The sequence below is a fragment of the Chrysochloris asiatica genome, unplaced genomic scaffold, assembly GCF_000296735.1.
Source record: "Chrysochloris asiatica unplaced genomic scaffold, ChrAsi1.0 scaffold00339, whole genome shotgun sequence".
NCBI classification, from domain to species: Eukaryota; Metazoa; Chordata; class Mammalia; order Afrosoricida; family Chrysochloridae; genus Chrysochloris; species Chrysochloris asiatica.
The window spans coordinates 2,560,333-2,573,944 of NW_006408857.1; the positions used below are offsets into that span (position 1 = coordinate 2,560,333).

The window sequence follows — 13,612 nt, forward strand, 5'->3', positions numbered from 1 at the left end:
TACAGAGTCGCTATGAGTCAAAATTGGCTTGACAGTACTTAAAAACAACTGATATACTGCTCTTTTAAGAAATATTATCACATTGCTATATTCACAACTGTAATGGTGCTCTGGTAACGTAGTGGTTACGAATCGGGCTGTGAACCTCAAGGTCAGCAGTTCAAAACTACCAGCTGTTCCGCAGGAGAAAGATGAGGCTTTCTGCTCCCGTAAAGATTTACAGCCTTAGAGACCCTATGCAGGGTCCCTGTGAGTCAGAATCTAAATGACGACACAGAATAACCACCATATTCACAATGACCTTGAATATATTTTCTAGGTTAAAAGCAATGTTTGATTTATCTAAGCAAGCAGGAGTTAAGTGGTAGAAACAGAATATAGGAATCTAATTCTTGCACATGCTAGCCTTGTGGGCTCTAAGTGCCAACCTTAAGGATTTGTATCAGTCTAGGATACAAATTTGTATGGAGTCCTGGTGTGGCTATAGGATACGTGCAGGACCACAAAGTCGGTTTGAACCACAAGGTCAGCAGTTCAAACTCACCAGTTGCTCCTTGGAAACCCTATACAAGGTTACTATGAATCTACTCAACAGCACTTAATAACACCACCACAATAAACACTGGATTGGTAACTACAATGTCAGCAATTGAACCCCACCAGCTGCTTTCAGAAACCCTATACAGGGTCACTATAAATCAGAATTGACTAGACAGCACACAACAACAACATAACTGCTGCTAACCAAAAAGTCTACAGTTTGAACCCTACCACAACTCCACTGAGAAAGATGTGGCAGTCTGCTTCCGTAAAGATTGTTGTTGTTAAGTGCAGTCTAGTCGGTTCCGACTCATAGCAACCCTGTATAGGGTTTCCAGGGCTGTAAATCTTTGCAGGAGCAGAAAGCCTCATCTTCCTCCCATGGAACAGCTGGTGGGCTGGAACTGCTGACCTTTGGGCTCACTATCCAGTGCTTGTCGTATGGAGCCACCACACTTCCCACAAAGATTCCAGGCTTGGAACCCTAATGTGGGACGCTCCGCTCTATCCTGCAGATCGCTGAGTTTGAATTGACTTGCTGGAATGGTCACCTGGATTCCCTCTTCTCCCCACAGAGGACGATACAGCTATGAGCTCAGTATTGGGAAGTATTTGAGTAGAAGTCCAACCGGGAAAACACAGCAATGTGAGTAAACAGAATTTAATACCAAAATTTGACTACATCACCCACAGATTCGTCCCCCACAGGAAACCATTACTATCCGTATACTAAAAGGACAAAGATCAGAGATGCCAGAGCCTAGGAACCCGGAGGGGGGTGAGAGGTGGGGGGGTCTGGTGGCACAGTGATTAAGCACTTGCCTGCTAACCAGTAAGTCAGTGGTTCGAACTCACCAGTTGTTCCACTAGAGAAAGAAACGGAAATCAGGTTCCATAAAAATGAGAGCCTGCGGGTCAGTTCTTCTTTGCCCTACAGAGAGGGAGTCGGGATCAACTCTGCAGCAGTGGGTTTTTCATTTTTTTGTTTTGGTTTAGGGACCCAGGTTACCAGAGCTATGCTGGAATTACAGCGAGCCTGTCTTGTTTTAGCTAAAGTCATAAAGGAGATAGAGGCATTGCCAACAACATGGCTGGAGGAACAGAGAGACTAGGAGAGAAATGCCCTAGAGTTCCCGGACTCTCATCTTCCAAACTCAGGAAAACCCAGGCTTTGTGCGTGGATCAGCTTCCCTGAATGCAGAAGAAAACAAGAGCAGAGGGGGGATGGGTCTGGTGGGGAGAAGCCAGAGACCCATACTGTGGGGGAGAGGAAGGGTAGAGCAAAAAATCAGTACTAGTGTGTGCAATATACAGGGTAATAGCTGCTGGTTGGACTGGTTTGTGTGTTTTGTTTTCCTGTGTTCTTTTGCATTCCTATTAAAGTCTTAATTTGTAGATTTTAAGAAAACTAAAAATTCAGTTCACTAAATTTTAAGAAATCAAATTTACTGAGTACCTATTGTGTGCTGAGTTCCTTTGCTGTTGTGTACTTTGTTTTGATTTTTGGCAGGGGCCAGGGTGACAGGAGAAGTACAGACTTGCCTACCCAGTAGCTTTCTGGAGCTGGAATAGTTTAGTAATCTGATGAATCTGTTTGAACAAATTAGCCTCACTCCCACCAAAGTAGAAAGCGCCCTCACGTGGAGAGTTTTAGAAAGATGCCTGTGTGCTCTTGGCTCCAATTTGGAAACCATATAAGGTGTTGTTGTTAAGTGCCATCGAGTCGGTTTCGACCCACAGCGACCCTGTACAGAGTTTCCGAGGGTGTAAATCTTTACGGGAGTAGAAAGCCTCATCTTTCTCCCACGGAGCAGCTGGTAGTTTCAAACCACTGACCTTAAGGTTTGCAGCCCGATTTGTAACCACTACGCTACCAGAGCTCCTTATATAAGGTGTAGTAGTGTAGTACTCTTTAGGAGCCCCAGTGGCACAGTGGTGACAGTGCTTGGCAGCTAACCCAAAGATCAGCAGTTCAAACCCACCAGTCACTCGGTGGAAGAGAAATGTGGCAGTCACTCCTGTAAATGTGACTTTTTAAAGTCACAGCCTTGGAAAAACTCAATGGGCCAGTTCTACTCTGCTCTACAGGGTCACTAGGAGCCAACATCGACTTGACACGTCTGGGTCTCGAAGTCCTCTTAACCTACAAGTCCTTATTATCAAAACTTCAAGTCCCTTGTTTCACAGAAGGTTTTCTGACTTTAAAAGTTGCAAGCTGTAATTGAAGAGAGAACAGCATAAGTGACCTTTTTATTTTTCACAGTGGACTCTTCTTGGGCCAGAAAAATGATTTAAGAAGTGAATCTGTTTCAATGTGTAACTTTATTCCTAGGAAATCACTCCAGCCAGTAAAGAAATTCTGAGCAAATATGGAAAAGAGTATGCCTTCATTCGTCTGCCATGGTGACCCACTGTCTCAGTTTAGCCCTGCTCCTTGCTCTGATAAAGCTGGAATCTTAAGTTTCTTCAGGCATGTTTTCCCTTTTGCAAAACGGAGCATGGTATCTGGGATAGCATGGCCAAAGCATCTGTGGCAATCCTGAGACTACTGACACTTTTCCACCCAGCCTTGACAGCCCGTCTAAAAGCCAGGCCCCTTGCGGAGTAATCAAGTCAGCTGGGCTGAGTTCCTGCTCTGCTCAAGGGCTAGAGGAAGAGGAGGAAGCTGGTGGGAGTTCTAAGAATAAACAATCACAAAGCAAATTTGTCCAAACATGGACTGATAACAAGGACCGAATCACATATTTTTCCTAAGGGTTTCATTAAATTTTAAAAAGTACCTGTACACACTGGACTCCTGGACATTGGTAGTATATGCAAGCTCCACCTAAGACATACAGGTGACAGGGAAGAAAAAAAAAGAAAGAATTTCTGTTACAAGAATGCTGGTACTCATCTAGACTTAGCAGCATTTTCAAGTCTTAAAAAGGGGACTGTTTGCATATTGTTGAGGTTTCCTTTCATAAGGCAGAGGGTTCCCAAGTTCTAAACAAACAGCAGTTGGTAAGTAAACAAACAATAGCATGCCTACTTCCCGCACAACAAAAGCACTGAATAGGGATGTAAACCAGCTTGAAATAGGAACCATCAAGCAAACAAAACCAGTCACAGCAAAGCCTCCTTAACTAGAAAGAATGGTACCTAGACTAAGATTATACAGTGACTAAACTCAGTATACTCAAAGAGTGTGTGAATCTAGAAGGTAATTGGTCAGCAATTCATCTCCTCATTGAACAGATGTCAGCTCAAGGCCTGTCTTGTGTTAGGCCAGGGAATGTAGCAGTCACAACCTAAAACCCAGTAGAAACAAAAACAGTCTACACAGATGCTTACTTTCTGGACATAAGAGACAGATGATAAGCAGGTTCATATGTAAATTTTAATCAGGGAATGGAAGACAGGAAATAGGGGAGACACAGGCAAGGCCTCAGTGAGAAGGTGACCCTGGAGCAAGGACTTATGGGAGATGAGGGCAGCAGAAGGAGATCTGCAGGTGGTGTGATCCAGGTAGAAGGGACAGCAGGAAGAGAATCTTGGAGTATCTGTGGCATAGCAAGGACATCAATAAGACCAGGGGACAGAGAACTAGTAAGACAGGTAAGGGAGGCCAGCTCACGCAGACAGGGCGACCATATAATGTATTGCCCAAACCAGAACATGTTTGACAGCAAAAGAGATTATGTAAGTTTTAAAGGATTGTCACAAAAGGTTAAGTGCTGGACTACTAACTGAAAAGTTGGTGGTTCAGACCTACGCAGAGGTGACTTGGCTATCTGCTCCTGAAAAGTCACAGCTTTGAAAACCTAGGGAGTTGTCCTACTACATACTACATACATGGGGTCACTGCGATACATGGGGTCACCGTGAGCTGGAATTAATCAGATGCAAATACCCTGGGGTCTTTTTCTTTTTAATTTATTGACCAAAAATTTGATGTTGTCATATCGATATTGATGGACCTATGAAATAATTGCATTCACACTTACTTTCAAAACACAATTTTCTGGAGTATTTTAAGATGACACACAGCTATGACCAATACAGCAAAAGTAAAGGAGAAAAAAAAAAAAAAACTTTTATAGTGACTGAACATTTGAAAATAACATGAGCAAAAACTTACTCATATACCTTATTTGCTACTGAGTCATTATTACTGTCTCTAATACTGTGTTGTGGAAATTTTTCTAAAAATTTTTTTTTTCTTTTTCTCAATAATAGTCTCATGACTTTCCTATTTATCTTAAAATTTCAATTTTCAGAGTTGCACTTAATGGTTAGTGGTTACGAGTCGGTGCATAACCTCAAGGTCAGCAGTTCAAAACTACCAGCCATTCTGTGGCAGAAAGATGAGGCTTTCTGCTCCTGTGAAGATTTACAGCCTCAGAATCTCTATGCAGGGTCGCTATGAGTTGGAACTGACTCCACGGCACACCATCACCCCCACTTAATGGTTAATACATTTGAATCTATTGATTCTTGTAGACCACCATGTTTTTAATTGAAAAAGCACTCCCCTTTCAAATCCTGATGAGCCCTGGTGGTGCTGAAGGATAAGTACTGGACTGCTAACCTCAAGGTTGCTGGTTCAAATCCACAAGCTGCTCTTCAAAAAAGGTAAGGCTGCGGACTTCCGTATAGATTTACAGCCTCAGAAACCCTAAACAGGATCATGAATCAGAATCGACCAGTGAGTTTGGTTTGGAGAAGCTGATAAATCTAGGCTATCAGAACAAATTCTGCTAAGTACAGGATTTTTTTCTATTCTATTTGTTTATTTCAAAATGTGTTTGTCTTTCAGACCCATTATTTTCACAAGTGTTGTCTTTCTGCCTCTATTCAGAATACCTTTCTTCAATCAACATTTTTATAAGACTGCAGTGTTTTTTTTTTAATCACCTGTATTTGGGATTCTTTTTAATGTTTTATGAAATGTAGATAGTGCATAAAATTGTAGGCCTTCACAGTTTTATTCCACTTTGGTGGAAAATGTAAACGTATCCACTAAAAACTAGGAGTTCAAAGTAAAGATTTCTCCAAATTCTGAACTTTTAAGAAACCTCTTTGCAAATCAAGTTAACATTAGGTTGCACAGTCTTCAATATCAGTTGGAAACCTTCAATCAAATTATTTCATGAACGTAGCGTGAAAATTCAGCTTTTGATGCTATTAGCAAATTGTATCTATGTAAAACAAAGCTTGCAAAATGGAAGATGCTTATGTTTTCTCCCTACAAAATTCAGGGTAACTAAAGCATTCAAGACCTCACTTTTAGATTTCTTCAATTCTTATCTGAATTTTGTAGGGAGAGAAATAAGCATCTTCCATTTTGCAAGCTTTGTTTTACATAGCTACAATTTGCTAATAGCATCAAAAGTTGAATTTTCATGCTACGTTTATGAAATAATTTGATTACAGGTTTCCAACTGATTTTGAAGACTATGCAGCCTAAGTTAAGTTGAATTGTAAAGAAGTTTCTCAATAGTTCAGGCATTTCTAAAATCAGATTGCTGACAGGCAGCACACAGAAATATGAAGGCAACTCAAAAGATATGGCTACAAAACCATAGAAACCTTTATTCAACAAAAATATTTCGTTTACTTTTTACTGTGAGTTGAGTGCAGGTTTACAGAGCAGATAATCAGTTTTACATTCAACACGTCATACACTCTGTTTCCTGTCACTGACTGCAACCCCTCAATGTGCCATCATTGATTCCACTTCCTCCCTGTGAATCCCTCTTCACTGTCCTTCTCAATTCTGTCCTTAGGTAAACACTGCCCCTTGGATCTCAAATGGTTCACCATTCGATGGTGTGCAGACCTCCCTAATATTGTTGTCCCCCCCTATATACCATCTAATGCTTGGTTGAAAATTGTGTGCTGCAATTTTCTTGTTTTACAAAACAAACCAACTTTGTATTGTGAATTGAGTGAAGGTTTAGGACAAGATCATCAGCTTTACATTCAGCAAATCATAAACTCTGTTTCATCTCAATGATTACAATCCCCTCCATGCAACAACAGTTGGCCTGCTTCCTCCCTGTGGTTACCCATATACAAATATGCTCTTTCAAATATTTATTTATATATTTGTGACATATATAAATACATAAATATCCCACTTTGCCTTCCATACCCATTCAGCCTGCGTCTCTGTCCATGTATCTACACACAGAACACTGTTTTCCCAAGGTTGTATATACATCACTATCTCTATCCCTCCTGTACAGGGTCGCTATGAGTTGGATCCTGACTCAATGGCACTCAGCAATCCCCTGTGGAGGCCTGGTGTGGTGCTGTAGGATAAACATTGGACTGCAATGTTGGTTTGAACTGCAAGATCAGCGGTTCAAATCCACCAGCCACTCCTTGGAAACCCTATACAGGGTTGTTATGAGTTGGAACCGACTCCACAGTACCAAACAACAACAACAGTATCCCCTTTAGCCCTTGCATACCTGTGTCTTCACTTATTTTCATCATTATTCTACCAACCTCCTTCTTCTTGTAGATTGCCCTTCCTTTTCGAATATTACCCTCCCCATCACCCGAGTTAACACGTGTCTACTCTCTAGCTAGTGAATTACTCTCCCTTCCTTTCCACCCCTAGAACCATCAAAGAAAGTTTCCTTTAGTATGAAAACCTTTGATTGAGCTTTTACAATAATGGTCTCAATGATATTTGTCATTTTATTATTTTGTATGCTATATTTCACTCCAGGTTCATTCATGTTGTGAGGTGTTTCACAGATCCATTGCTATTCTTCAGTGTTGCATATGATTCCATTGTGTGTATGGGCCAAAGTTGATTTATCTACTCTTCCAATGATGGGCATTTAGACTGTCTCCATCTTTTTGGTAAGGAGCTCTGGTAGCTTACGAGTCGTGTTGCTAACCCCATGGTCAGCGGTCCAAAACTACCAGCTGTTCCATGGGAGAAATATGAGGCTTTCTGCTCCTCTAAAGATTTACAGCCTCGGAAACCCTGTACAGGGTCGCTATGAGTTGGAACCTACTCCACGGCATACCACCACCATCTTTCTGTTACTGTGACTAGTGCTGCGATGAGCATCAGTGTATGTATACCTACTCATGTCCTGGCTCTTACTTCTTGTGGCTATATACCAAGAGGAGGGATTGCTGGGTCATACAGGATTTCTATTTCCAACTTTCTGTAGAAGTGCAATACTGTTTTCCACAGTGGTTGTACCATTTTACAGTCCCATCAGCAATATACGAGGGTCGCAGTCTCTGCACATCCTCACGGGCATTTGTTTTGTGTGATGTGTTGTGTGTTTTTTTTTTTTTAAGCTTTGCTATTAATGCTGGTGTGAGCTGATAGCTCATTGTGGTTTTGATTTTGTTTGGTAAGGTAGAGGGTCAAAGAAAAAGAGGAAGACCCCCAACGAGATGGATTGGCCAAGTGGCAGCATTGATGGACTCAAGCGTGGCAACAAAAGTGAGGTTGGCCCAGGATCGGGCAGTGTTTCGTTCTGCTGTGCATAAGGTTGTTATGGGTCAGCATTGACTCGATGGCACCTAACAACAAAAACAACAACAATGGCCAGTGATCAAAAACATTTCTTCATGTTTGTGGGCTACCTGAGTGTTTTCTTTGGTGAAGTGTCTGTTCATGTCCTGTGCCCATTTTTAATTGGGTTGTTAGTCTTTTTCGTGTAGAGGTGTTATAGTTTTCTATACATTTTAGAGATTAGTTAGTCCCTTGACTGACATGTCATTGAAAAAAAAAATTTTTTTTCCCAGTCTTCTGGCAAAATCTTTTAATGCACATGGTGTCTGATTTTTAAGAGGTCCCAGTCATCTATTTAGTCTTTTGCTGTTTGTGTGTTTTTAATAATGTTTGGTAATGTATTCATGCCATGTATTAGAGCCCCTAAGTTTGTACCTATCTTTTCATTGATGATCTCTGTAGTACAAGGTTTTACAATTAGGTCTTTAATCCACATTGAGTTTGTTTTTGTATATGGTGGGAGATATGTGTCTTGTTTCATTCTTCTACAAATGGATTTCCAATCTTGCCAGCACCATTTGTTGAAGAGATGAACTCTTCCCCATTTAATGTGCTTTGACCCTTTGAGATCAGCTGATTGTTGCAGATGGATTTGCTCCTGAGTTCTCAGTTTGGTTCCATTGCTATATGTGTCTTTCATTGTACCAGTACCAAGCCGTTTTGACTACTGTGGCTGTGTACTAAATTTTAAGATGAAGGTGTAAGAAGCTTTCAACTTTGTTCTTTTTCTTAAACAGTGCTTTGCTTATCCACAGTCTCTTTCCTTTCCATATTAAGTTAGTGATTATGTTTTCCATCTCTTTAAAGATTGCTATTAGAATCTGAATTGGGATTGCATTATATCTATAGATTGCATGGGTAGTGTTGACCAAAAATATTTTTAAAAGAAAAAAAAAATCAAAATGTGATGTGAAGCTATTGTTTTTCAACATATCCTCTCTCTAGGTCTATACACTTCTGAAAGCAGTATTTCCATCCTGGTGTGGCACTGTAGGATAAACACTGGACTGCTAAACAAAAGGTCAGCAGTTCAAACCAACCAGCTGCTCCTTGCAAATCCGACACTGGGTCACTATGAGTCAGAACTGACTTTATGGTACTTTAACAACAACAACAACAAAGTTTCCCTGTAGAAGTCTGAACTCTTCAATTTACACCAGGTCAAAACAGCAGTTTTGGCATTCTTGGGTTACTCAATATTATTTCTTTTATATGTTCTTTGACTTTGGGAAACAAAAGACATTTGAAGGGGCAAAATCAGGCTTGTAGGATGGAAGGAATAAGGTTTCCCAATGAAATTCTCATAAGACAGCCCTTGCTGTTGTTAAGTGCTATCAAGTTGGTTCCAACTCATAGTGACCTTGCATAGGGTTTCCTATTCAAGCAGCTAGTGAGCTCGAACCTTGTGGTTCAGATCAACTTTGCAGTCCAGCGCGTTAGCCCACAGCACCACACCAAGACTCCAAGACAGCCCTGGTTACCTCCCAAAATGAGCAGATACTTGTTGTGATGGAAAAAAAAATCCTTAGCCCACCTTGGCTTCTCAATTTTCTTGAAACTTCATAATGTGTCCCCATGATTATCCTGCATCCTTTGAGAAAAATTTATCAAGACTACCCCTTGGGAATTCCAAAGAACAATCTCCATAACCTTCTCAGTTAACCTCTCTGCCTTGAATTGAACTGGCCCAGCCGGTCCCCTAGGAAGCCACTGTTTGACTGGACCTTTTTCCTTTGAAGATACTCTGATGAGACTAAGATAAGTGGATTACTGAAAGAACTTCTTGGTAGCCACCCACTGATTTCAGTTGTTGCTGTTGTTAAGTACCATCGAGTCAGTTCTAACTGATAGTGACTCTATATAGGGTTTCCAAGAAGTGGCTGGTGAGTTTGAACCACCTTGCAGTTAGTAACCAAGTGCTTATCTGAGAGGACCACATCAGGGCATGTTTATTCACGTTTTGTTAGGAGTAAACCCATGCATGTATGAACTGGAACCCTAGTTGTTGTTAAGTGCAGTTGAGTCAGTTCCGACCCATAGTGACCCCCCTGTATAGTGGCTGGTGAGCTTGAATGGCCGACCTTATGGTTCAAGCTGACTTTGTAGTGAAGCGCATTAACCCACAGCACCACACCAGGACTCCGGAACCCTGAGTAGCAGTACTTTTTTACTTATCCTAGTACATGTAGTCTTACTGATGTTTTTGTTATTGTCTTTATAGTCATCATCAGCTACTATCACAAAAGCTGTGCAGATCAGTTTATAAATAGGGCTTCAAAAAGCACATGGAAAAATTCCATTATCTTTCCATTCCATTTTTCCATAAATTTTCTTAAGTCTCTCATATATACTATGTATGTACATAAAATATTTGTAAAGTTTGAAAATTACAGTTTCCATTTTGGTAGAAAACTGTGACTTATTTGAATATAGTTATGAATTTTGTACATACTATAACCAGTTCTAGGCAAATTTCTGCCCCACAGGTTTATTGGGTTTTTTAAACTGTGGTGAAAATATACATAGCAAAACTACACCATCTCAATAATTTCTACACGTTCATTCTTAGCTTCTGCCCTCATACCCCACTTGCACTAGCCTTTTGCAACCACCATCAGCTTAAGGCCAACCTGAACCTCTCCCATCGCTTTCCTCCCTTTTCCCATGCTTGGTAAACACTAACAATCTTTGGTTTCTCTGTATTCACTTATTTCATCTAATTGAGCTCAGATGGCATTTGTCCTGTGAGAACTGACGTATTTTGTTCAGCATGTCTTCAAGGTTCATCTGTATGGTGGCATACATCAGGACTTCATTTCTCTTTATAGGTGAGAGCCTTCATGATGCAATGGTTCAGTGCTCAGTTGCTAACTGAAAGATTGGTGGTTCAAAGCCGCTGGGTGGAAGAAATATGCAGCACTCTTCTTCCATAAAGAGGGCAGTCTTGGAAATTCTGTGAGGCAGTTCTGCTCTGTCTTATAGGATCATTAAGAGCTGGAACTGACCCAAGGGCAATGGGGGCATTGCATTGTATGTATATTCCATTGTGTCTCGATACCATCCATCTGTTGATGGATATTTGGGTTTTTCCACCTTTCAGCTCTTGTGAAAAGCAAAACAGTGAACATTGGTGTGCATATTTCTGCTTGTTTTCCTGCTTCCATTTCTTCTGGAGATATATATATATATATAACAAGGATTGGGACCGTTGAGTCTTATGCACGATCAGCACTGGATTGTGAACCACAAGTTCAGCAGTTCAAACCCAACAGCTGCTCCTCTGAAATCGTATACACAGGGTTGCTATGAGTCAGAACTGATTGATGGCACTTAACCACAACAAAAATGAATTCTTTGTTCAATTTTTTGAGAAAACATCAAACTGTTTTCTAGCGTGGCTGTACCATTTTCCATAGTTTTTTTAAGTCAATGAAAACAGTGCATTTAACACAGTGCCGTGCCTCCACCAAAATTTGTATTCATCTTGTTGTGAAGTGCTGTCAAGTCAGTTGATCCTGGATAGGGTTTCCGAGGAGCGACTGGTGAGTTCAAACTGCCAAACTTGCAGTTCAAACTGACTTTGCAGTCCCGTGCATTAACCCACAGCTCTACACCAGGACTCCTGTATTCATACTGTTGTTGCTGTTAAGTGTCGTCGAGTCAATTCCGAGTCATAGCAATCCTGTATCAGGTTCCCAAGGAGTGACTGTTGAGTTTGAACTGCCTACCTTGAAGATCAAACCAACCTTTTAGTCCAGTGCATTAACCTGCAGCGCCACACCAGGATTCCTGTATACATATTGTTGTTGTTGTTGTTGTTGTTGTTGTTGTTGTTAAGTGCTATCAAATCAATCCCAACCCAGAGCGACTTTGTTTAGGGTTTCCAAGTAGCAGCTGCTTAGCTGGAACTGCCAGCCTTGCAGTTCAAATGGCTTTGCAGTTGTAACATTAAAACACAGTGCCACACCAGAACTGCATTACCGAAAACATTTTCAAAGTTGAACCTTCAATTACATTAACAATGCCAGATGTTTGATTTTCAATCAAAGCATGAACTTCCAAAGGCTTTATTTTGATCCTTAGAATTGAATGGGAAAAAACCGAGCTATTTTGTAATTAGCCGATTTTCTAATTGATGCATCTTTTGGCACCCATAGGAAACTGACACCACCTATCACATTCATCATCACCCTTTCGCTTTATTACAAGCGTAAGGAAATTTGGGATTGAAAAATTAAAGAGTCACCTGATTCAAGTGAAAGGTGTGCCTCACAGTGATGTGAAAACACACCTCCTGCGGTTGCACGTGTTGAATCCAGATTTGGGGGTACATTCTTCCTAAATTAGGGAGTAACTTTTTTGAAGTAGATGGTGATGTTTCTTCAGCATATTTGTGTCTCAGTGACAATGAGACAGACTGCTCCGGGCTGGGGGGGGGGGGCTGGGGGGGATAGTAAACGTTGACAAACATTTTGTGGAAATTACAGATTCCTGGTGTGGCACTACAAGTTAATGCACTGGACTGAAAAGTCGGTTTGAACCACAAGATCAGCAGTTCAAGCTCATCAGCCGCTCCTTGGAAACCCTATACAGGGTTGCTATGGGTCAGAAGCGACTTGACAGCACTTAACAACAACAACGACAGTGACAACCTGAGACCTGAAGAGGTCTGGTAGCGTAGTGGACTAGAGCCGGACTGCTAACTGCAAGGTGTGCAATGGGACTCCACTGGCTGTTTCAGGGGAGAAAGATGAGACTTTCTGCTCCTGTAAAGAATTACAGCCTTAGAGGTCCTATATAGGGTCGCTATGAATTGGAACTGACTCCACAGCACAAAACCACTACCACCACCATGAGACCTGGAAGAAGCCAGAAGAACCAAATGGAGGTCTATTAACACATGGCTCATCTTAATGCAAATAATAAACTTTTGTAAAGAATAGAAAAATGTGGGAGGTAAAAGCTAAAGCAAGAAGATGTTAGAAAAACAGACATGACACCTGGTTGTTCCAGGTGAACCAGAATCTACAGTCAGGCCACTGGAGTCACTGTCAGAACTGTGGCTTTTACAGAAATCAGAAGTTACTGGAGGGCTTTGGGTAATAGAAAGACCTGATCCAAACTCTGAAGGACCACTCTGACTGCTGTGTGGAGAACAGATTGGAGAGGGACAAGGACAGGGTGGCCAGTCATGAGTCTACTGATACAGCCCAGCAGTGAGAACCAAGGCAGTAGTTCCTAGTTGTGTGCATTTGGCCGGAGGGAACTCAAATTTCCAGGCCTTTGTTGCTGGTAATGCCACACAGTATGCAAGAGCCCTCAGAATATCGTAGTTCTAAAACACCAGACAAGAACAACTACTTAATCCCTCTTATATGATGTTACTCCTCACCCACCGACTCTCAACCTCTAATTATACTGTAGGCTAATGTAGACTCATCCACCTAGTAAAATACATATATCAGTGGATATTAGTAACTATTCTACTTAATAAGAAGCTCTATGGAGCTCTGGTAGCGTAGTGGTTACGAATTGGGCTGC

General features: G+C 41.3%; 1 protein-coding gene across 1 annotated transcript in view; it reads right to left on the minus strand.

Moving 5' to 3' along the window:
* Window positions 1-13,612, minus strand: part of LPXN (leupaxin) — a 52,871-nt gene that overhangs the window by 30,087 nt on the left and 9,172 nt on the right. Inside the window, exon 3 of the mRNA XM_006875764.1 lies at window positions 3,321-3,367. Coding sequence (XP_006875826.1) covers window positions 3,321-3,367 — 47 coding nt within the window. The remainder of the gene's footprint in view (window positions 1-3,320; window positions 3,368-13,612) is intronic.